We start from the raw sequence: 24058 nt of genomic DNA on the forward strand, positions 1-24058 counted from the left end.
ACACACACACACATATACACACACACATATATGAAAAACATATGTGTATAACCTGACTTAAGATTGATACTATTTCATAGAAATCTTTAATGACCTTTTAAATGTGTTCATGTTATATATTTTACATAGTCCTGCATAACTATCATTTTGAGAGCTCTTTATTCTTCATCCAGGAGCATAAGCAACTTCTCTTGCCTTCTGAATTATGCTCTTTGTTATTTCCTATATGCTATATCTGGAAGTATTAGAATAATTCAAGTTTGTATAATTGGAAAATATTTTACTTTTGGTTTTCAAAGCTATGTTTTTGCTAAGTATAAAATTCAAAGTGGACAGATCTGTTTTTTTTTCCTTTTAGTCCTTTAATTACTCTAGTTTCTTACACACTTAGTCTTTTTTTTTTTTTCTAATGTGGAATAAGATGCTATTTAATTTTGTTCTTCTATAGCTAATATCTTAATGTAGGTGCTTTAATGGTTTTTTCTTTACAATAAGTTTTGGACAATTTCATTTTTGTGTATCTGGGTATGATTTTATTCAAATTTCTTGTGCAAAAGGTTCATTTTTCTTGGAACTGTGGTGTTATAAGTTCAACTAAATTCAGAAATTTTAAATCTTTAAGTATTTATTGCCTATGCCTTTCTACTTTGAGAATTCTAATTATATGAATATAAGTTTCTTGATTTTGACAAATAGTGAACTATTACATGGCTGATCTGTAAATTCTTCATTTTTATTCTGCACAATTTTTGTTATATTCATTTAAGTTTGTAAATAATTTATTTACAATGTGCAATCTATTATTAATCTCATGTGATGTATTCATTTCAGAAATACTACTCTGAAAATAACTGTCTATATCTTTTATCTTTCACATTTTAGTATGTCTACAATTTTTAATATATGTAATTATTGATTTTCAATAGTTAAAAAAAAAAACAAAGTTGACTGCTTTTAAAATCAGTTTGACAAACAACAAAGTTGTTTCCATTTTAGAAATGTTACACTGCTCCTCTAAATTCTTGACTACTATATTCCAAGGAGTCACAAGTCATTGTATTAAAAAATATGCTTAAGTTTATATTTAAGGATATAATTGTGACTACATGCTTGACATGGCCCAATTCTGCACATTACGTATGAATTTCTCTAAAGCAGATAAAAAAATCTTCTAAAAACTGATAAACTATTATTACAATAAAAATTTAAAGATTAAGTTATTAATACTCCAGTTGAAGTGTGCATATAACTCAGAAGATGAATAACGTGGATTAGAAATCTCTATTATCCTTGTAAAGAACAATAAAACTGTCTACTATGTATATTATCTCATAAAGGAATTGCAAACTAATTTTATCATAACATACAGCTAGTATAAGCCTTTCTTACCTTTTCCATATAACTGATATGATTTAGTGAAAATATTGATGACACTATGGGGACTTCCCTTTGCCAATTCTTCCCATGGTCCTTTGCTTTGTGTACCACCTATGTGCCCCAAAAGTGGCAAGAATTTCTCAGCTTCCTTCTGAAACTCTTTGATTGGTTCACAAGTATTTCTTTCTCCAGTGCAAAATTCTTTATCATTTAAGATTTCTGCTACTTTCAAAAGGGGACGTGCTTCTGGGCCTCCCTCTTCTTCAGAAAGACTTCCCTCACTAAGAAGAGGCCCTTCACTGACTGACTCTGTGCTGGAACAGAGAGACACTTTGGCTTTTTCTTGAGAACAGGCTTGCATATCAGAGTTAGAAGAGTCAGTCTGCCTCTTACATAACTGTGCCAGCAGTCCACCTGGTTTGGGACCAGGTGATCTCATTCTAAAGCTTGATATTGCACTCTGAGGTCTTATCATCTCAGGAAGCCTTTTAAACTCACTGAGGTTGCCTACACCAGGAAGATCATCATCAAAAGTTGCATGAGACACACAGGTTCCCAGCATCTTTTGAATTCGAGCAGAGAAAACATCTTCAGTTTCCTCTTTCACAGGTGGACTTATAGCCTTGGCTTGAAGTCCATCTTGAGGTGCTTGCTGCATATCATATTCAGTGTTCCACACTGACCCACAGTTGATATTGGCTCCTGCTAACTTCTTGGCTTCACATTCAATCCTGCTGGACAAAGAAGCAGCTGTTGCTTTCAAGGCTTCAATACGATCCAATTTACTCTTATACTGGCTGGCATTAGGTTTTAACAAGGCATCTGGATGAGCAGCTGGTGAGGTCAGATATGGTTGAGATGTAAAAACTAATGGTCCTGAAGCCTTATTATTATTCTTTCTGTGTGGTATGATAGATTCAAAATCCTTATGCAGAATTCCTACGTGTTCTAGATTCAAGAGTTGGGAAAGCAAATTTCCAGCTGCTCCAACAAGAGGCTGTGGTTGAGAATTATGTGCTCGTGGGCTCAGTCTGTCAGGATGCATCCATGTAGTTTCCATCAAGTCTCTTCTGGAAATAAATCACAACAAACTCATTAACACAGCAACTTGTGATTAAGCCACTCTTTTTAAACAGTGCTTAGACTACTTTGAAGCTAACAATATGCAATATAACAGTCATTGTTAATTCCTTAACATCTTTTTTTGAAATTCTATATCATTTTTAGGTTTTTTATTGTTTAAATTTTTTTTAAATTCTCTTTAAAATAAAAAAATAAAATAAAAATTAAAAAAGCAGTGCTTGGAATTAAACCTAGGATCTATCCATAGTAAGAATTCTACTTCTGAGCAACATCCAAAGCCACACCATCATTTTTGGGGGTACAGTTTTGGGGTTTTTTTCTGATTAGAAGAGTAATACATAACACAATGATAGGGGAAAGAAGGCAAAAGTGGTTTAAAAAAAAAAAGGTAAAAATCCCTCATAGCTAACAATCAAAAAGAACTAGTATTAATATTTCATTTCAATTTCTACCCTCTCAAACATTACATATTTATTGTATTTTTGTTAGTACTGTTTGCACCAAAAAACAAAATTTCTTTACACATACTGTTTTTCAAAATGCTTTTTTCAAGAAACAAGCATTAAACTTTATTAAATTCTGTGAGCAAACTTCTGACAAAACTGGCTTTATCCTACCTTTTAAAAATAATGTTATGTGAAGGGAAACTGCTTAAGATTGCTAAATACTTCTGGGCATGGTGGTGCAGGCCCATAATCCTAGTACTCAAGAAGGGTTAGGCAGGAGGACCACTGCAAGTTTGATGCTATCGTGGGCTGCACAAAGTGAGTATAAGGCAAGCTTAAACCGCACAGTGAAAGAGCCTCAAAAAAAAAAAAAAAAAAAAAAATTGCCAACTGCATATTTTGCAGGGTAATAATAAGCTTCTCTTCTGGAGGGTTAACAACCTAAGTTTGCAGATCAAAAATTGGAGAAAAGGAAGGGCTTCAAGGTCTACCAACACTTTCAAGGTCAGTGAAGACTGAGGAAATAGGAGAACCTGTACTGTAACATCATGTAACTCAGTTGTGCCCCAAATTTTCTGATCAAGATTATGGAGCCACAGAGGAATGTGACCGATGATGTATAGCGTGCCTAAGGAGAGTCACATGGAGAGAAAACTTTCTCTCAGGCTTTCACAGAGAGCAAATTGGTCAAGCAATGGCCGTGACTCATCCATATGGCTGACACTGACAAAGGATCTACAAAGTGCAGTACAGGGTTACAGGATAAATCCTGAGGGTACTTGACTGACCTTATCAGATAGAAAAGTTACATTTCTTGTTATATAGGTGTTGCTTTATCTTGGTCTTAACCATCCAGCAGAAAAGTATAAAAACTAGGTAAAGTAAAGACATATTAGTATGCTGAGCTGTAAAAGGCTCTAGTCAACAACTTCTGCGGATAACCTACTACGATTGTGGACTACTGGACTGTGTTGGATTGTTTTGCTGAATTCAAGCACCTATAATATTTAGATGCCAATAGAATACCTATCTCTGACAGGACTGAACTGGAGAGGGGGGATACAGAGAAAGGACTATTTTGTATTGGTATATACAGAATAGTCAGGATAGATGTACAGCTGCTTTTGCTTGGTTTAGTGAGAGGAAGGATTTGTAGTAGTAGTGTTTGGGATGTCCTGGCTGCTTCTTGTGCTATGGATGACCACTGAGAAGATAACAATGTGCAATGTATTAATTATGAAAATGTCATATTAATCAGCTTGGAAACTGTCTCATTAATATTTGTTTCTCAATAAAATTTTAAAAAATTGCTAAATACTAATGTAAGCATGATATATGTTATTCTAGTCAGCAAATACTAAATGCTAAGCACTGTTTAACATTCTACATATTAAAAGATAATTATAACCAAACTCTTAAAAATTAATGAACATCAAATAACGAAATGTAAAACTATGAGTATCAATTAAAATACCCAATTTCAGAGTAAGATGTTCATATAATATAGATACATAATGAAGATATTTTAAAAGCAGCCCATACTGTCCTCGTTTGGAGCAAACAGAAGAACACCAATTTGAAAAGACAAGTAAAATTAATGAAGGAGAACCAGATAAGAAAAACTGACTGATTCTTGTATTTCTGGGAAAATGATATTATAATTTTTTTTAGAGGAAAATATATGACTAGAAATTAATCTCAATTGGAGAGCTTGTCTTTTGGGGGGTCTTTCCCGCTGCTCTTTTGGCTGTTTTGAGGACACTGTGAGGAATGTGTTTTCATGTTAGAAGCTAGTATGTAAATGGCTGTCCGACGCTTAGTTTAATCAGTTCACATTTTTTAAATGGAAACTGTTATTCAGTGATAACAAGGCAACATAAAGGGAAAAATAAAATAAAAAGTTTCTATTGTAATACAGCACTACTTATTCTGAATGTTAGAATTTTTAACAGGAAAGATTTAAGCATTATCTTACCTTTTTAATAGGAGTTCAATAAAACTAAATGAAAAACCAAAAAAAAAAAAAAAATGAAGATATTTTAACCAATACTATGTATATTTACCTATGTTTTCACACTACACACTCCCTATATATTAAGGGATACTATGGAGGGATTAAAGGCTACTAAGAGGACCTTTAGGATAGGAGAGATAGCTCAGCAGTCTAAGCACCTTCCTGGCAAGCTCAAGGATCCAGGTTCTATCCCCAGTACCACATGCCCGTCAGCCCCAGGCACCAAGCTGGCCATCGAAACCAGGAGTGCATACCACCTGTAATCCCAGCACTGGGGAGGCTGGAAACAGGAGGACTACTATGAGTCCAAGCTGCATAGTGAGACCCTATATCAAATACATAAATAAAATTTTTTTTAAAAAAAGATTTTTTTAAAAAGAGGACCTTTAGAAGAGTAACGAAGTATTATCCTTGCTCTTATCCACTGTTACTGGATGATGACATAAAGATATGCTTTGTGAATTTGCAGATGATAGAAAGTGAGTTGTAAGCTATACCAACATAATTTGATTCTAAATTATTTGAAAAGACTACAACTTTAATATAAATAAATGTAAAATTCAACAATCAGGCTTCAAAATATAACTTGAAAGAAAGTAACCAAGGTAATAAAAGGACTGAAAACATGTCATTAAAGTTTAAAGTGTCCCTCAAAGACTCATGTACCAAGCGCATTAACCCCATCAACAGTTTAACCCATTGATAAGTTTACAGCTGAATGTGGCTTTAGGAAGTGGGACCTGGTTATAGGAGGTGGGTCACTGGGGGCATGGTCTAGAATGGTATAATCTTGTTCTCAGCTCCTTCTTCTGTCTCTTCCTTGCTATCTCTGCTTCCCAACTGCCATGCATTAAGCCTCTGTCATTTCCTTCCATGCTATTTCTGTCTTGGAGCCAGTCAACCATGGACTAAAATCTTTGAAACCCTGGACTGAATTCTTGGAAACCATGGGGCAACATAAGACTTTTCTCTAAGTTGTACATGACAGGTACTTTGTCCCAGCAACAGGAAAGTACTAATACATATATGTCAAGCAAGATTTAGTTGGAAATTAAATCATAGTAGTCTTTAGACTGAAGGGTTGCTAAGAAGAATATAATGAAGGAAGACTATAGCATAGTTTCTGTGCCATATAGACTACTAAAGATCAAAGTGTAAGGGTATTAGGGCCTACACTAAAGTACTACTAGAAATAGAGACATTATAATGTAAAAAAGATACTGGTATGTAAAAATCTAAGAGTTTTAAATTCAAATATTTAGAATGTCAATTTTATGGTAGGTGCTATGTTGGTGGAGAAAGAGGGGAAGACAAAAATGAAAATTTAGTTAATTCAGTTAAGATTAAACCTCTGCAAAATTTTAAGATCCATCACATATGATGGACCAATAAACACCTAAATTATAGTGTTGAGAGTTTATAAAGATTTATGAAGTTCAGCTGGATGTAGGTAAGTTAGTAAATAATAAAACTAGCCAAGGAAAAAAAGTATTGGGCTGGATTTTTTTTTTAAAAAATGTATTTAGTACAGGGTCTACAGGGTCTCACTACACAGAGCAGACATGTAGTGATCCTTCCTGTTTTTCCGCCTCCCAAGTGCTGAGATTATAGGCTCACGCCACCATGCCCAGTCTCAATCACTGTCTTAGCTTGCCCTGGGGGGAAGGAGGCAGCACAGCAGGCCAGGGATCGAAGCCCTAGCCCCTGAGTCTGCCTAAGCAGGCACTTTAATCTGCTGAGCTATCTGACGAGCCCTTGAGCTGAATTTGTAAGGGTTTCAAGATCAAACATACAACTTCATTTTTTTCAAGTAACTAACATAATTATAATGGAACACAAAGAACAAGAAATTGGGGCTAGGGCGATAGCTCAGCAATCTAAGCGCCTGCCTGGAAGGCGCAAGAACCCAGGTTTGATTCTTGGTATCACATGCTTTGCTAGCCCAGGAACACCAGGCGTGATAGGCCAGCCACCAAAATCAGGCGTGTTGGTGCACACCTGTAATCCCAGCACCAGGGAGGCTGAGACAGGAGGATCACTACGAGTCCAAACTGCACGGTGAGACCCTATAAGAAAGAGAGAAAAGGAGAGAGAGGAAGAGAGGGAGAGAGGAAAAGAGGGAAAGAGGGAGAAAGATAGAGAGGGAGAGTGGAAGAGGGAGACAGGGAGCAAAGACAGAACAAGGAAATGAAATGCTATTAATTTTAAACATAAAATAATTTTGGCCACACATGGTGGCCTATGTCTGTAACCCCAGCTACTTACGAGGCTGGGCCAAGAGAATTGCAGGTTTTAGAGTAGCCTAGACACTTTAGGAAGATCCTGTCTCAAGATAATATTCAAAAACTGCAGGAATGTAGCTCGGTGCTAGAATGTTTGCCTAGAATGTGCAAGGCCTGGAGGTTCAATATCTAGTTCTGCAAAAAAATTATAAAATAATTGTAAATACCAAAATCCAGTAAGACTATTAATAGGAATAGGAAAAAAAAATGGGTAGTGAAAAAGTAGAGGCAGCAGATTATTGAAACATCAGATGGTAAATGATAAATAGGTACAATTTTAATATGTTTGTTTTAAAAATAAAAACATTTAAATGGAAGAAAGGACTGTAAAAAGAAAAGATAAACTAGTACAGGGTAGTAAGTTCTAGTAATAGAATTCTGTCTGGTTTGTATTTAATATTAACTTGTTTGGAAGTATATGCAAATTCAGAAGAAGACAAAAGTCATGAATCCAACAGGATGTATACAACAATAATAATGAACCAGACAGCATCACCTACCCAAAAGTATTCACATTTAAAAAGATATTTTTAAGTTTATACCTGACATTTATACTTTACTTCCTGGAAGGCAGTATATACAGTAGTTAAAAGCTAAAGGCTTCTAATGTTATACTACCTAGGTTCAAACTCTTCTGTATCACTAATATTTGGACCTTTGAGAAACTTAACTGAATTCTAGTCCTCAATTAGTTCTTTTCTAAGACAGGAATAGTAACCATACATAACTCAAGGTATTACAAGGATTAAATAAGATAAATACATGTGAAGTACTTAGTTTTTCCCCTGAAAACTAAGAAACAATAATAATGTTAGCTGTTTTTATCAGTAGTATCCTCTGGGGTGAGGGGAAAGAGTTATGTATTAATACCTAAGAGTTATGTATTAATATGTATTAACATCAAATTGTAAAGTGAATTGATCTCTACTTGTGTATTTTCAAAGAGTTTGAAAACATTTCTCTTCCCAAAATGGTTATTACCATGTATTCTTTCACAGTGATTTTTTTTTAATCCAACAAACTTCCAATTGTGTGTTTGCTTCAAAGAAGGTATGAGTGCTTCCAAACAAAGAAGCGACTGACATTAACATTAGATTAACCAACAGGTAAAATTTGAATAAAAAAGTACGGCATCCATTAAGTATAACTGTACACTATGGTTAAATATCCATTAGAAACTATTTTCCAATTTCTAAATAAATCTCTCTTGTACTCTTGTTCACAATGATGAGTCAACAAAATTTACCAAGCATAGAACATCATACTAAATTTTGTTTAAAAAAAAAAAAAAAAAAAAAAAACCTTAATCATCTTCCATTCTCTCCTTTTTACCTTGTAAGAGGTTGTGGAGGTTCAGATAGAGACATGTCACTACTGGAAGATGCACTTGGGGGACGTTCCTGTATTTTGTTTTCCTTATCAGATTCTCCAGATGGCTGATACCCTGATCTGGCCTAGAAAAAAAGTATATAAAATTTATCTGATAGCTATCATGAAGATATTTAGAAAACACATAAAATAAGTCACTTTAGCTTCATAAAGACCAGACACAGAGGACTTTTTCTCCTCAGATAATACCAGTTCACGTGGAATTTGTGTTAAAAGTCATTGTTTGTTTGCATTTAGTACAGATTCTACAGGGTCTACAGGGTCTTACTATGTAGATTGGATTTACAGTGATTCTCCTGTTTCCAGCCTCCCAAGCACTGAGATTACAAGTGCGCACCACCACACCCAGTCTCAATCCTCTCAACTGCCATCTCAGTGTGCCCCCCAGGGGTGGGGCCAGCACAGGCAAGCCAGGGATCAAACCCCAGCCTCTGAGCTCTGCCTAACCAGGCTTTTTAGTCCACTGAGCTATCTGGCCAGCCCCATTGCTATTTTATTTTTTAACAATTATTGTAATTAATAACAAAACATCATCTAAAATCTGATAAGCCATTTTATTCTAACCATATAATTAGAAAAGAATATCCTTTATAAGCGGTTTGTTTCACCTGATTAAAACCTACCTTCTCAGGGTTGTGAGGATTTATTAAAGCTTAAGCCTATAAGTAAAAGCTTTTAAAACAATATGTGGTACATACTGAATTTTTAAACATCATCAGGATAAACCAGGATATTCCCTAACCAGCAAAGATCACAAAAATATCTTATTACCATAATCTAATTATATATTATGTACTGAGTATGTCCTCAGTGGTACAATGAAAACTAGATAGGATTATAACTTATGGCAATGACAAGAGGAAAAGAGATTAGTAGCAATGTTGGCCAGCCCTTACTTTCTATCATATTTTTCATATTATTCTTCATATAAAATAAACTTCATAAAAAGCCATGACCATTATAAACATCACTTGAGTATATGCCTATTAGAATCATTGCACAATTTAAAAATACTATTGTATAAGAAATAAGCTGTTCCTAACCATGAATCATACCCTTTTGATTTCTGCTATTACTATTACCTGTATTTCCTGTGTAACATGTTGATGAGCTGGCTCTTCAAGCAAGGTCTTTTCTAGTATCAATTTGGAGTAAGTTTCCTGTAGTCGCCTAGCTGCTGATGGATCCGAAGGAGGTACATTTTTTGCTTTAGTAAAGGCTTCTTTCTGCTTCCGGTAAAGCTCTTGTAATCGTTTGTTCTTCTGTTCAGTAGCCTCCTTTTGAGCTTTCTTCTCCTCATTTTGCTTCCTCTTTCTTTCCTCCTGCTGTCTAACAATATACTGCCGTACCTCATCAGTATCATAGTGGCGCTTTTTGGAAATGATAGGGGGATCTTCATTAGCTGTTATTTTATCAGGTTTTCTTTTCACTGGGCTATGACTCCGAGGAGCTTGTATAGGTGCTAATGATTTCTGATTCTCTAACTCTCCCGTCTCTTGCCTTGGGATTGGCACTGCAGAATCCAGCTGTAGGTCATCAAGAATACCACGAATTTCAACAGGTAGAAAGTCCTTATTTAAGGCAGTATTTTCCTCCTGCTTATTATCTGAAAGAGCTGGAGTTAATTTCTTTATATTATTTTCGGACCGAGCTCGACTTCTTGAATGCTCTGAGGCTCGGGGGACATGTCTATGTGAAGCATCCAACCTGGGATCAGATTCTGCTCTTCCAATATGAGCCCCTGAAAAGTATGAATTGTTAGTGATATATAAAAATTCTGGATTTGTCTCTTAGGATTTATTGGACTAAGAAGATAATCAGATAATTTCACTTTATCTCAAGCTTAAATTCAAACATCTTAAAGGCTTCTAAAGAGTGCTTTAAAAAGCATTGAGATTGCATTTTTTTAAATGTATCTCAGGCCAGCAAGGTAGCTCAGTGGATGACTAAGTGCCTGCTTAGACAAACTCAGGGACCAGGGTTCGATCCCTAGCACCACATACTATGCTGGCCCCACTCCCAGGTGCGCTGAGCTAGTCGCTGAGACTGGGCACAGTGGCACGCCCCTGTAATCCCAGCACTGGGGAGGCTGAAAACAGGAAGATCACTAGGAGTCCAGGCTGCGTAGTGAGACCCTGTACCAGGTACATAAGATAAATAAATAAATAATCTCATATGCACATTTATTGCTACTATTTCTTCCTCTTAAAAAAAAAAGTAACTTTTTAAGTAAAAGACATTTTGATTAGTGTCAAAGAAACAGAAAATACCTAAAGAATCTTAGAAAGAAATGCTTTTAAAAAGCTTTGCAAAAATCAGACATCACTTGCCAATCCAAATAACAAAGGCACTGAAAATACTGACCTTTCTAAAAATTCTACATTAATTCTTTCCAGAATTACATGAAATGGCAGCATATTTAGATGAATTTATCAGAGAATTTCTGAAAGCTTAATTTACATTCCTGGTGGCAGAAAAAAGATTACAATTGGCCTTACATGATCACATTCATGTTTTAATAACATGTGAAACAAATCTTCAAATATTTTGTATCTGGGATATCATTTCACCAAACTACCCTAGCTGGCTGGAACTTGAAAACCTCACATCTCAGCCCTCAGTATAGATGGAGTTACAGGTACAGATTACCATACTTTAGCTCAAATGCTAAAGTCTTCTTTAAAAGGCTACTTTGTGTACAGTATTTTGCCTCACTTCAGAGAAAAAGGACAAATTTCAGTGAAAGGCACATGATATACACGTCATCTTCTATTACAATGCCTCATCCAAGTGATTAAAATGAAGTCCTAGAAATTAGACACTGCCTTCTCCACAGTGGGGACTCAGTAAATATTTGTTAAACAAATGTTAAGTCTCCACAATTCTCCAAAGAACAACAGAATAATTTAAATGGTATATATAGAAAAATGACCATTTTATTATATAAATATTTATTAATATGACAATTTTAAACGGTGAATGCACTTGAGTTTGTTAGAAAGATAGATGAAAGTGAATAGGAACAAATATAAAATATATATTGACTTCTATATAACAAATTATAGTTGTGATTGTACCTCTTTTAATAAACTCATTCTCGGAACTCAAATTAAATGAGGCAAATTTTGCCGTTAGAAAAGAAAGCTAGCCTATAGGCATTTGTATTTCAGTTCTTAGAATTAGCCTATAATGAAATGCTAACTTTCTGGTTATTTCAAATAGCATTCTAGATACTTAAAATGTAAGAAGCAGCGGATATGAGAATAAAACCTAGGAGTTCAGTCAAATTTTGTCATTCTCTGACTACATGACCATGAGAAAAATCTCTTCTTTTTCAGAGTCTCTTTCTTCATCTTTTACCCTAACCCCCCAAAAATATAGTCCAACCTTGTGTATATTTCTCTGTGTTTCCTTGTATATGCTGGGATTAGGTACAGTAGACAAGACTCTCCTAAGGTTCCTAAGTCTACCATGGTTTGATTACAACAACGCGTTGCTATCCACCATAGTTAAATGTAGTTAATATGATTTATCTTACACAGAATTCTTAGTAAAGATACTGTAACATGCAAAGATGACCTAGCTAAGCCCACAGAATATCTCCCTTTCTGAGCTACAGCATGCTCAAGAGTACATTATTTTCCTGGATGGCTTGACAACAGCCACTCACCAAATCTAGGATTTCTCTCTCCTCTGTTTCTGTCACTTGATGCTGGTCTTCGCTCTCTCTGTTCTGCTCTGGGAGCAGGTCCCAGAATCTTCTTTACTAGTTTTTGTCCATCCCGCCAAGAAGATGTACTAATCAGACGAGTACTGCCTAAAACACATACATACTGCATTGAATTTAAAACTTAAAATTTAGCTCTAAAAATTGTATCTATGGGGGCTGGTGAGATGGCTCAGTGGTCTGGGGCACCTACTTAGAACAAGCTCAGCAAAGCACAGGGACCGCGGTTCAATCCCCCGGCGCCACATGCCAGCCAGCCCCGCCCCCTGGTGAGCTGAGCTGGCCACACACACACACACACACACATAAATAAATAAATAAAAATTTAAAAAATAAAAATAAAAATTGTATCTATTTAACCATGCAGATTTTATAACCAATCTTACGTTTATCTTCTGCTAAAGTCAAAAGCTTTACATTATTATTGTATTTTTGTCTCTAAAACACAAAAACCTGTTAACTGTTCATATCTTTATACTTCTCAAATAAATATAAATGCTTTGAAAGTTAAATACCAAATCATAATTCTTGAAACTTCAACTACCCGAGCACTGACTACAACATTATTTAGCATAGAACAAAACATATCTTAATGGTAAGTCTGGTTGATAAATATGCAGCACAATATACAAAACATGATAAAATGTACTTTTGCTAAAAGTGAATTAATTCAAGCAAAGTAAAAATATTTTGAAACATACTTAACAGTGATCATAACGTATTTCATAGATATATACCACTTTTCCATATACAACATTATAAAAGCAAAGTCATCAACATTTCAAATTGCTCTCATTAAGACAATAAATTCCTCTCATTATATAAATTCAAAAAAAAAAAGTCTGCTTCAATAAATATAGCTGTTTCTAAGGAGAAAAAATGTTTTCATTTACTAGTTTTAGACTATAAAACTAAAATTAGATGTATCTCAAAGTACACAGTAACCTAAAAAGAGTAAGACTCTTTACAAAATAGAAACAATAAAAAAACATATAAAGTGTTCATGCAATGTAATACAAAAAATGAAATGACAATGAAGTAATACTTCATAAAACTGAAATGGTCCTTCACACCTGTATTTCTAGTACTGTTGAAGGCTGACGTAAGAGGATCATAAATTCAAGTTCTGCTTAGGCAATTTAGCCAGACCTTGTCTCAAAATGAAAACTGCAGAAGATGCAGCTCACTTCAAATGCCCTAAAGACAATCCCACTACTACAATCACTAAGTGAATTAATAAGTTAATTAATGGGATTAAATAAAAATAATTAAAGTTTGTTTGTTTATTGAGACAGGGTCTCACTATGCAGTTCAGGGTAGCCTTGAACCCACTAAGTAGCCCAAGTTGGCCTTGAGCTGGTGGCAGTCCTCCAGCCACAGCCTCCTGGACGCTAGGATTATAAACATGTGCCATTATGCCAGGCTATAATTTTTATATTAATAGCCAATGCTGGTAAAATTATAATAAAAGTACTACCTATTACTCATTGAAATGTGAGTCTAATTTATTTTCACAAACTATAATATGTGCCAGAAACCCTAGGGCTCATTTCTCTTGATTAATAATAAAATCAGCAAATATTTATAAATTCAAAACCGCAAATGTAGACATTAACTGCGCTTTTATATTAGAAGAAAAATAGTAAATATTCATTTTTATTAAATAAAAATTTAATAAAAATAAAATTTGACAAAAAGTATTTACTATTCTTCTTCTAGCCACAGTATAGTATGGTCATTAAAAATAATCTTACAAGGAAAAACAAAAATATTTTTTGAAAAGATGTAAAGAGAAAACGGTAAAAATTTATATATTCAAAAGTTTAGGTATACAATGATCACAATCATATTAATATAATTTTAAAGGTTACTTTAAGAAAATACATAAAATACTAGTAATCTGTTAGAGTAACTATATCTCTATTTTTAAAATCTGTGACATTATTTTATTGTATTTATACCTTACAGATATTCCACTTAAGAGTGTCTTTAAAACGGTCTTAAGCTTAGAAGGAAGTATGGATTTAATTAAACTACCACTGACACTGACAAAGGATCTACAATCTGAGGTACAGGGTCTCAGGATAAAGCCTGAGGGGATTTGACTGACCTTATCAGATCTAAAAGCTATTCTTGTTACATAGGTCTTGCTTTATCTTGATTTTAACCATCCAGCAGAAAAGTATAAAAATGAAGTATAAGAAATAAAGCCATGTTGTTATGTTGAGCTGTAGGGGACTCAGGTCAACAACTTCTGACATTGCCAGGCAAGTGGAAGACTCAATACTATTATGGACTACTGGACTATTTTGGATATTTTGCTGAATTCACACACCTATAATATTTAAATGATGGAACTAAACAAAAAAGGGGGATATAGATGAATGTCCATTTTGTATCTGTGTACTCAAAATGGTTAGAATAGATATATAGCTACATTCTCTTAATTCAAGGAATAGAGGGATTTGTTCTAATGGTATTTGTAAATAGAATATCATTTCTGCATCCTGTACAACAAACAACCACTAGGAAGGCAGTATGCAATGTGTTAATTATTGGAACTGTCCTACCAATTTCATTTGAAACTGTCTCATTGCTATTTATTTTTCAATAAAATTATGGGAAAAAGATAAAAAATAATAATTAAACTACCAATAATAAATATGTAAATTAAATGTTTTTGTACTTGTTAGTAACCTAAAATAGTTAAAGTATTTTAAGTCTATTGCTCCATCTATTTACAGTATTTTTTAAGGAAAATAAGAAAAGACTTTACTTTCAGCTTAATTTTCTTTTCTTTTTTTTTTTCTTTGCGTAACTGGGGATTGAACTCAGGCCCTTGTGCTTGCCAGGCAAGCGCTTATTCTACTGAGCCATCTCCTCGGCCCCTACAGCTTAATTTTCTTAGTCAAAAACAAAAAAAAACAAACATGAATACATATTTATAAATGCTGACTTCTGAATATGATGGGTGGCTATTTCCAAACTCTGGCTTTCTGAAAGTGTCATGCAGTCATTGGGGGGAAAAATCTTACTAGATAAACTACTAATATAATTTTAGAATATTAAATGATATCTAAGTCAGTGGTAGCGAGCCTATGGCATACGTGTGGCAGCAGATTGCTATCTCTGAAAGCTCTAAAAGGTTCACCATCACTGAGCTAGGTCATCCACAGTGCACAAATGGGAATTAGCCTGCCAGAAAAATGGATAAATACAATCCAATGTTAGTGCTCCAAGTTATGGTGCACCTTGTGCTTCTTATCATACCATACCCTTGGCAACATTATTACATAATGTTACACAAAAATATTCATTTGAAATATAAGAATTATTTAACACTAACATCATTCATGTTCCTATAAAATCTTATTTGTTATTTATGTAAAACCTGTGTCTTTTTCTTTTTTTTTTCTTCTTTTTGAGACAAAATCTCACTATGTAGTTTAGGCTGGCCTGGACTCACTATGTAATCTAGACTGGCCTCAAACTCACAGCAATCCCCTGCCTCAGCCTCCCAAGCCCTGGGATTATAGGCGTGCACCACCACACTCAGCTTAAAAACTAGTGTCATTCATTTACTACACCTAAGGTTAATGAGTATCACCAAATATTATTTGTCCATCTGTCGATTAATCTATGACCATCAACGGCCTCTCATTCTTGTTCTCTGTTCACCGAAGACCATGTCTTCTTTTATCGAAGCATTCCTATCACACTTGCTTGTAGCTAAATATCTACTCCATGAAACCATAAGCTAAATGAGTCTGGCTCAGCACTGTACTGTCTAAACCTGGTGTAGAGAATAGTGCCTCATATATAGCAAGTGCTCATTTGAATATTGAATGAACATACCAAAGCAGAATATTGGCAACACCTGGAAAATAGCAATTTGACAAAGGAAAATGGAAGAAAGCTCTAGGAATTAAGCCAGCCAAAAGAAAAACTTGAAATTGGAAATACTAAAGTCAACACAGAAAAGAAGGAAGCAGTTTGGAATGCTAATCTTGGCTCTTCGGGAGGGCTACCTGTCTCTATAACCATAAAGTAAGCCTGTCTTACTCCTGAAAGAATGGCCATCATCAAGAAATCAAGCAATAACAAATGCTGGCAAGACTGCAGGGGAAAAAAAATACCCTCTTCATTGTTGATGGGAATGTAAACTAATAAAACCACTATGGAAATCACTATGGCAATTTCTCAAAAACTAAAAATAGAAATTCCACTGACCCAATTATTCCCTTTCTAAAGTATCTTCCCAAAAGATTCAGACATATACCAATGACACATACATACCCATGTTTACAGCAACACAACTCAAAACAGCTAAATATTGGAAATGGCCTATATGTCCATCAACACATAGTTAAATAAAATGTGGTATGTATACCTAACGGAGTACTATCCTGCCATAAAGAATAAATCTGAGTCATTTGTAGGAAAGTGAATGTATCTGACTATAATGTTTTTGAAGTAAACACACAAGTTTATATAACACACGGTCTCTCCTATATGAGAGACCCAGAGTATAAATAATTTAAAGAAAAAATAAAAGGTAGATAACGGGAAACAAGCAAATAGATCTTTTGCAAAATGGAAGCGGACCAATGAAGGAGAAGAGGAAGTATAAAGAATTAGGATGCATTACACATAAGTACTAATTACCCACGATGACTATAACCACTATGTAGTGAAAATATGTACTAATAAAAAAAATTATTTTTAAAAGTTTAGAACACCTACAAACTCAACATGGTAAGTACTAAACTTTCTCTATTTTTTAATATGAATATGCCATACTAAACAAACATTTTCAGGACAGCTAGAAGTAGTGGTACTATTATTGGTATATAACTAAGATTTGAGTGCTTATCATGTGCCAGCTACTATATTGAGTGCTTTTACGTATTAACCTTTAGTTCTTATAACAACCCTACAAAATAAATACTAAAATGGGAATTTTACATACAGGGAAACTAAGGTACACTAAAACTAACTCATTTGCCAAAGGAATAAAGCTAGCTATAAATCTAGCCAATCTAAACCACTAGAGAACCATAAAATTCTTAGTGTAGCTTGATCTATTCTCTGTCCAACCTGATCACTACTGGCAAGAACTGACAAAATTCTGATATGCAACATTTATTCTCAAGGAACTCGATGATAGTTATATAAAATGAATGAAAATCTCCTTTATATAAAATATATATGTACTTTATATAAAAGTACTTTAAGCTGGCTAATTTCTATTAAAAATAATAGAAAAAACTGGGAGTGACAGATGTATTCAGTATCTAGAACAAATGATGAACAAATGGTTTCATGGATGCATACATACATGAGACTTTCCAATGATATATTCCATGTATGTAGTTTATTCTGTATCAATTATGCCTCAATACAATACACACATAATAATGATGCATATAATGGACTATACTTTTATATATGACAAGCAATAACAACATTTGGTAATAAATATTCTCATCTATATTGATTTCATGCCAGTAATAAGCAACTTTAGGATGAACACAATGTTGAAAACTAACCTGTTTTGCATTCTGGACTTGATAACTGTGCTGCCTTTTGGACTTTTCGCACTGGCTTCACCACTTTTTTCTCTTTATTTTTTTCAGCAGGTTTCTCTTTTACAGAGATATCATCTGAAAAGCAGAAACACTTACAGCAATTATTATGATTCCTACCCACCTATTCATCCTATCCCAGTGAAAAATCAGTACAGTAATCTCCCATTCTTTATGTCATTTTCTGTGGTTTCAGTTACTGAAGGTCCATTGCATTCTGTTAATATTAAATAAAAAATCTCAGTAATATACAATTCAAAAGTTTAAGTTGTACATCATTTTGAGCATGATGAATCTTCCTTCATCTAGTTCCATCCAGTCCAGTGCAGGCCACCCCTTTGTCCAGCACATCCTCACTGCATATGCTACCCACTCACTCATTAGTTGCCCATTAGTCATTCAGTCATTCAGTAGTTCTCTTGGTTATAAGCCCAGTTGTGACTGTTGTATCACACAGCTTCTGTTCGTGTAAACCTTATTTTACTTAGTAATGACCCCAAAGCTCAAAAATGCTGCTCCAATTTGTATATGCAAAGAAAAACTACAAAGTATTTCAAATGAAGTGAAAAGGTAAAAGCTATTAACTTAATAAGGAAAAAAATTGTATTGAGTTTGCTGAATCAATGGTAAATTACTATTAATCTTTTAGTGTAAGTATGTATAAGAAAAATCAAAGTATTGGGATCACGGAGATGACTCAGTAGAATAAGTGCTTCCCTGGCAAGTGCAAGGGCCTGAGTTCAATCCCCAATTCCGACAAAAAAAAAAAAAAACAAAGTATAAATTGTATTCCATTCTATTTGCAGATCCAGACATCTTTGGGGAGGGAGTTGAAATACATCATCAGTGGCCAAGGAAGGGAATACTGTATAAAGCCCATGACTCAGGTGGGGCAAAAGAAATTTTCACTGAGGCTATTTCTATGATCCACAAGCCACCAATGTCAACTTCTCCCATGAAAAAAAGACCTGAAGATTATCATTACTCAACTGCTAGGTTCCAATTCTTTAGTTTTCTCTTTTCTTCAGAAAATCCTTAAGAAATTTATCTCATTTTCACAAATGGAAAAAAAAAGCTACAATAGTAATAATTTCAATGCCAAGATCACTATATGTATCATATTTCAGAAGTGAGCACTTTCATAAATTCATTTAAAAGTTTCTACATAAAAAAATTTACAGGGCTGGGGAGATAACTCGGTGGTCTAAGTGCCTGCCTGGCAAGAGCAAGGACCCAGGTGCAATCCCCAGTACCACATGCCACACCAGCCCTGAACCCTGGGTATACCCTGCCAGCCACCGAAACTGGGAGCACACCTGTAATCCCAGCTCTGCATAGGCTGAGACAGGAGGACACTATGAGTCTGAGCTGTGTAACAGGACCCTGTACCAAATAAACAAAAAGATTTTTTTAAAAAAATGCTTTGATGGGGCCGGGGAGATGGCTCAGTGGAATAAGTGCTTCCCTGGCAAGCACAAGGGCCTGAGTTCAATGCCCGGTTCTGCCAAAAAAAAAAAAAAAAATGCTTTGAGATCAATCATATATCATACATATAAGTTTCAAGGGGGTTTTGTTGTTTTTAGCAGTACTGGGTATAGAAGCCAAAAAGTCAGGGCTCCACATTGAGTGATATCCCCAACCCCTATGTATTTTGATATAAAGTTCACTAAGTTGCTAAACTGCCCAACCTGGGCTTGAATTGTGATTCTCCTGCCTCAAGGTTCCCAGAGGGAGGGAATTACAGGCCTCAAAATGTCATTGATAGAATCCCTCTGGGAACTTATTACCCACACTTCAGGCTTTAAAGTCAGATAAACTTGGTTTTGAATATTGATTTCACTTGTTAATTCTGTGCAACCCTGGGAAATCACTCTTTGAGATTCCATGTCCTCAACTGTAAAATTTACAAAATTAAGTACCCAGTATCATATCCAACATCGTACTCCTATTTCAAATTCTGTAACTTTATCTCTTCCCTATAAAAGCTTACTCTTCTTTCTGTGTCTGGTGATTGGCAAATTACCAGTTCAAAGACTTCAAAGGCCTAGCAGAAATAATCTTTAGCTAGACTCTTATGTTTCCTTTAACTCAGGCAGTTCTGACTCCAAAAGTCCCTTAGTTTAAAATAGCCTGCCTGGTTTATGCCTCATTGGCCAGGTAGGCTAATTTTAATCCTGGGGTAGAGCCTAGAGGCTAAAAACTTAGAAAAACTAAGGCCATTACTATTTTAGTATACAACACAGTCACAAAGGGAAAATGTTTAGTTTGGAGATAATTTCATATTTATTTTATACGTAAATGTTAATTTATTAATATTATCAATTAGATGGAATGCATGACAAGACATTCAAAACATGTAAAAGCTCTACTCTTACCTGCAAAATGAAGTGCCAAGTCTCGGTACAGTTCTCTACTCATAGTCTGAAACTCTGCCTCTTGCCACACTTTTCCATCAGGTGTTCGAATCTTGGTCTCTGAAGGGTTGAAACCTAGTACATATCAACAATATAGACTATTCATATTAAAGTTGCTTTATGTTTTATTTTACCTCTTTTTTTGTGTGTGTGTGTGTGTGTTACACACTGGGGGTGGGACCCATGGCCTTTATGTTGAGCTATGTCTCCTGCAGGTTTGTTTTGTTTTGTTTTGAATTTAAAAGTTTTGCTAAATTGTCTGGGCTAGGCTTTAACTTGAAGTCCATCTGCCTCCCACATGATGGGACTACAGGCATGTGCCATCATGCCCAGATGTGTATTTTTAAGTGAGATAATTTATATACTATAAATTTCACCTTTTTAAAAGTGTGCAACACACCAGATTTTAGTATAGTTACAAAGCTATCCAACTATCATCATTATCTAACTCCAGAGTATTTCACCGCAGTGAAAAGAAACCCTGTAAGTATTAAGAGTCACTCCCCACAAGACTTACTCCATTCCTGACAACTACTAACCTTCTATCTCTATAGAAGATTCTAGACATTTCACATAAATGGAAATGCACAATATGTGCTCTTTTGTGTACTACTTATTTCACATAGTATGCTTTTCAGGTTGAGTCATCATGTAACACGTATCATGACTTCATTTCTTTTTAGTAACAAGTGATATTTCATTGTATAGATGTAACATTTTGTTTCTCCACTCATCCTTAGATGGATGCCTGGGTAGTTTTTACTTTGGGGCTATTATTAACAATGCTATTGGGCCGGCCATATAGCTCAGTGGATTAAAGTGCCTGCAAGCAGGCGCTGGGGCTAGGGGCTCAATTCCTGGGCCCTCCGTGCGAGCCCTGCCCCCAGGGCACACTGAGATGCCAATTGAGACTGGGCATGGTTGTGCAAGCCTGTAATCCCAGCTCTTGGGAGGCTGTAAGCAGGCAGATCACTACGAGTCTGATCTAGTCATGAGACGCTGAACACCCTGTAGACCCTTCTCTAAAATTTAAAAAAAAAATGCTGTTATGAACATTCTTGTACAAGTTTTTGTGTGCATATATTTTCAATTCCCTAGAATATTATGTATAGAAATTAAATGCTGAGTCATCATAACTTTATGAAAAACTTAAATTTTTAATAAAGCAACAGTATCATTTAAAATTATCACCTACAATAGTTCTAATTTCTCAATATTTACTATCGTCCTTTTTACGAGAGCCACTTTAATAGACATACAGTAGAATTTCACTGTAGTTTTGACTTGTATTTCCCTGATAATTAATGATACTGAGCAATTTCAAGCTTCTAAAAGAATGCATAAATACCACATGTTTTGACAAACACTATTTAGAAAAAGCATCAGTAACATAAACAATGTATACATCTGTTCAAAGAATAAGACTAGAAGTGGAGAAGCCCTAAGTTAAATGATTAAAAAAAATGTTGATCATAAATTATAGATTCCAGAAACAAACTAACCTTCTCAGAAATAACAGAAAGACAACATTACCCATTCTTCCTGTCTTGAAAGACAGACATTAGTTGCTACCCTTGTCTGTTTAGATTTTATCTTAAGACAGGGTTTCACCAAATGCCCTTAAAAAATTTTTCATGTTTCTACCTATAGCTAAAAATTAAAAATAGAAAAAAAAATGGATTAAGTTGTATTTCATATAGGCAAAATTTGCCCAAAGTGTGAAAAATATTTAAAATTTCATGTTTGGAGCTAGAGTTGTAGCTCAGTGGTACAGCACTTATCTAGCATGTACAAGGCCCTAGATGTAATACCCAGCACCATAAAAACAAAACAAAAATGTTTACTTTTTCAAGAAACATTACACATATGCTATTTTCTTTCTTGGAGATTTATGTATTTATTTGGTACAAGGTCTTACTATGCAACTTGAACTCACAGTGATCCTCTTGTCTCAGCCTCCCCAGTGCTGGGATTATAGGCATGCACCACCAGGCAGTTTCAGTGGCCGGTGTGGTGCAATTGGGGTTCCGGGGCCAGCACAGTATGCTGCACCAGAGAATGAACCTGCATCTTGTGCTTGCCGAGTAGGTGCTTAGACCACTGAGTTATCTCCCTGGCCTGCACATTTGCTATTTTCAAATAGCAAATAGGAATACTATTCTGATTTTCCACTTCACATTTATTACTATTTAAGAAATGTAGGGGCCAGGGAGATAGCTCAGTGGAATAAGTGCTTGCCTGGCAAGTGCAAGGTCCTGAATTTGATTCCTGGTACCATTGGAAAAAAAAAAAGAAAATGAAAATGAAAATTGAAAAAGAAATTTAATTAATTTTTAAGTGCTATTTTACAAATAAAATATAGATGATATATATCATAATATATATAATATATATTATAATATCCTTATATATAATATGCTTATATTACATGTTATATTATATATTTGGTGTAATATAAGTATTTATATTTTAAGATGGGCTCAGCATATAAAAAAATGCATAAACAACATTTGTAGAATTAAATCAACATAAAAAAACAGGCTGAAATCCAAGACTGGTAAAAGCCTTTTACAGGTATCAGATAAAATATATTAGAGGTTTAATATACTACCCTTATACAAAATGTTTGGAAACAAAAGTGTCTTAGACCTTAGATTTTTTTGGATTTGGTAGTATTTATTTGTATATAGTATGATGTTTTAGTAAAAGGCAAAAGATTTATACGATCTGAAGAGAAACCAGAGTATAGTATGATGTTTTAGAAATGCAATTCAAATCTAAACATGAAATTCATTTGCTTCATATGCTCTATACATAATGCTTAAATATATATAGACTGAAGTTATTTTATATGACAGCCTTAAAAATTTTGTACATGAAAAAAGTTTGCAGACTGGCTGTGGTGGTGCACACCTGTAATCCCAGCACTTGGGAGGCTGAGGCAGGAGGGTCATGGGGAGTTCAAGACCAGCCTAAACTGCATAACGAGACCGTGTCTCAAAAACAAAGTTTGTATACACTGGAACCATCAGAAAGCAAAGATGATGGCATTTCATGAAAAATCTTAGGTTGTTTAGTATCACCATCCTCAATGACTCTGAATTTATATGTTACTGATGAACCATCATATTTTTGTAGATATTTCCACATGAGTACTTAATAAAAAAAATCCATCATAATGCATGTACAGGTAATCTCTATTTGGGATTGTGAATCAAGAGATTCAGAGTTCTTGAATGAAGGCCAGTCTAGGCAATTCATAAAATTTCTCAAAACAAAATTTTAACAAGAGCCAAGATTGTAGCTCTGTACTCTCTGGGCTCAAAAAAAAAAAATCTGGCATGTCACTAATACTATGAGACAATGTGTACTGGGTAATTAAGCAACATTGAAATATAATTTGAATCCATCTATCAACTGTTAAACAATAACAACAGCTTTTAGTCTATTTAGGATTTTTTATTTTATTATTATTTTGTGTGTGTGTGTGTGTATGTGTGTGAGAGAGAAAAAAAGAGACAGAGACAGAGACAGAGACAGAGACAGAGACAGAGAGAGAGGGAGAGAGACAGAGAGAGAGACAGAGAGAGAGAGAGAGAAATATCAGGAGCACTTTAGAAACCAGGAAGTAGATCCTCTAGGAATGAAGACACATTCACATAGGTGGCTTTTAAAAATTGTTTTCTAGCTGGGCATAATGATGCATGCTTTGTATAAGCATGCAGGAGAAGTGATGTGAGT

At 34.8% G+C, this 24058-nt stretch overlaps 1 protein-coding gene across 1 annotated transcript in view; it reads right to left on the reverse strand.

The window, feature by feature from the left end:
- Positions 1-24058, reverse strand: part of Cep350 (centrosomal protein 350) — a 198064-nt gene that overhangs the window by 116164 nt on the left and 57842 nt on the right. Inside the window, exons 7-12 of the mRNA XM_004643465.2 lie at positions 20279-20392; positions 17868-17981; positions 12262-12408; positions 9674-10332; positions 8535-8656; positions 1390-2447 (exon numbers count right to left, since the gene is read on the reverse strand). Of these exons, the coding sequence (XP_004643522.1) occupies positions 1390-2447; positions 8535-8656; positions 9674-10332; positions 12262-12408; positions 17868-17981; positions 20279-20392 (2214 nt within the window). The remainder of the gene's footprint in view (positions 1-1389; positions 2448-8534; positions 8657-9673; positions 10333-12261; positions 12409-17867; positions 17982-20278; positions 20393-24058) is intronic.

The sequence above is a fragment of the Octodon degus genome, unplaced genomic scaffold (genome assembly GCF_000260255.1).
Source record: "Octodon degus isolate 3935 unplaced genomic scaffold, OctDeg1.0 scaffold00176, whole genome shotgun sequence".
NCBI classification, from domain to species: Eukaryota; Metazoa; Chordata; class Mammalia; order Rodentia; family Octodontidae; genus Octodon; species Octodon degus.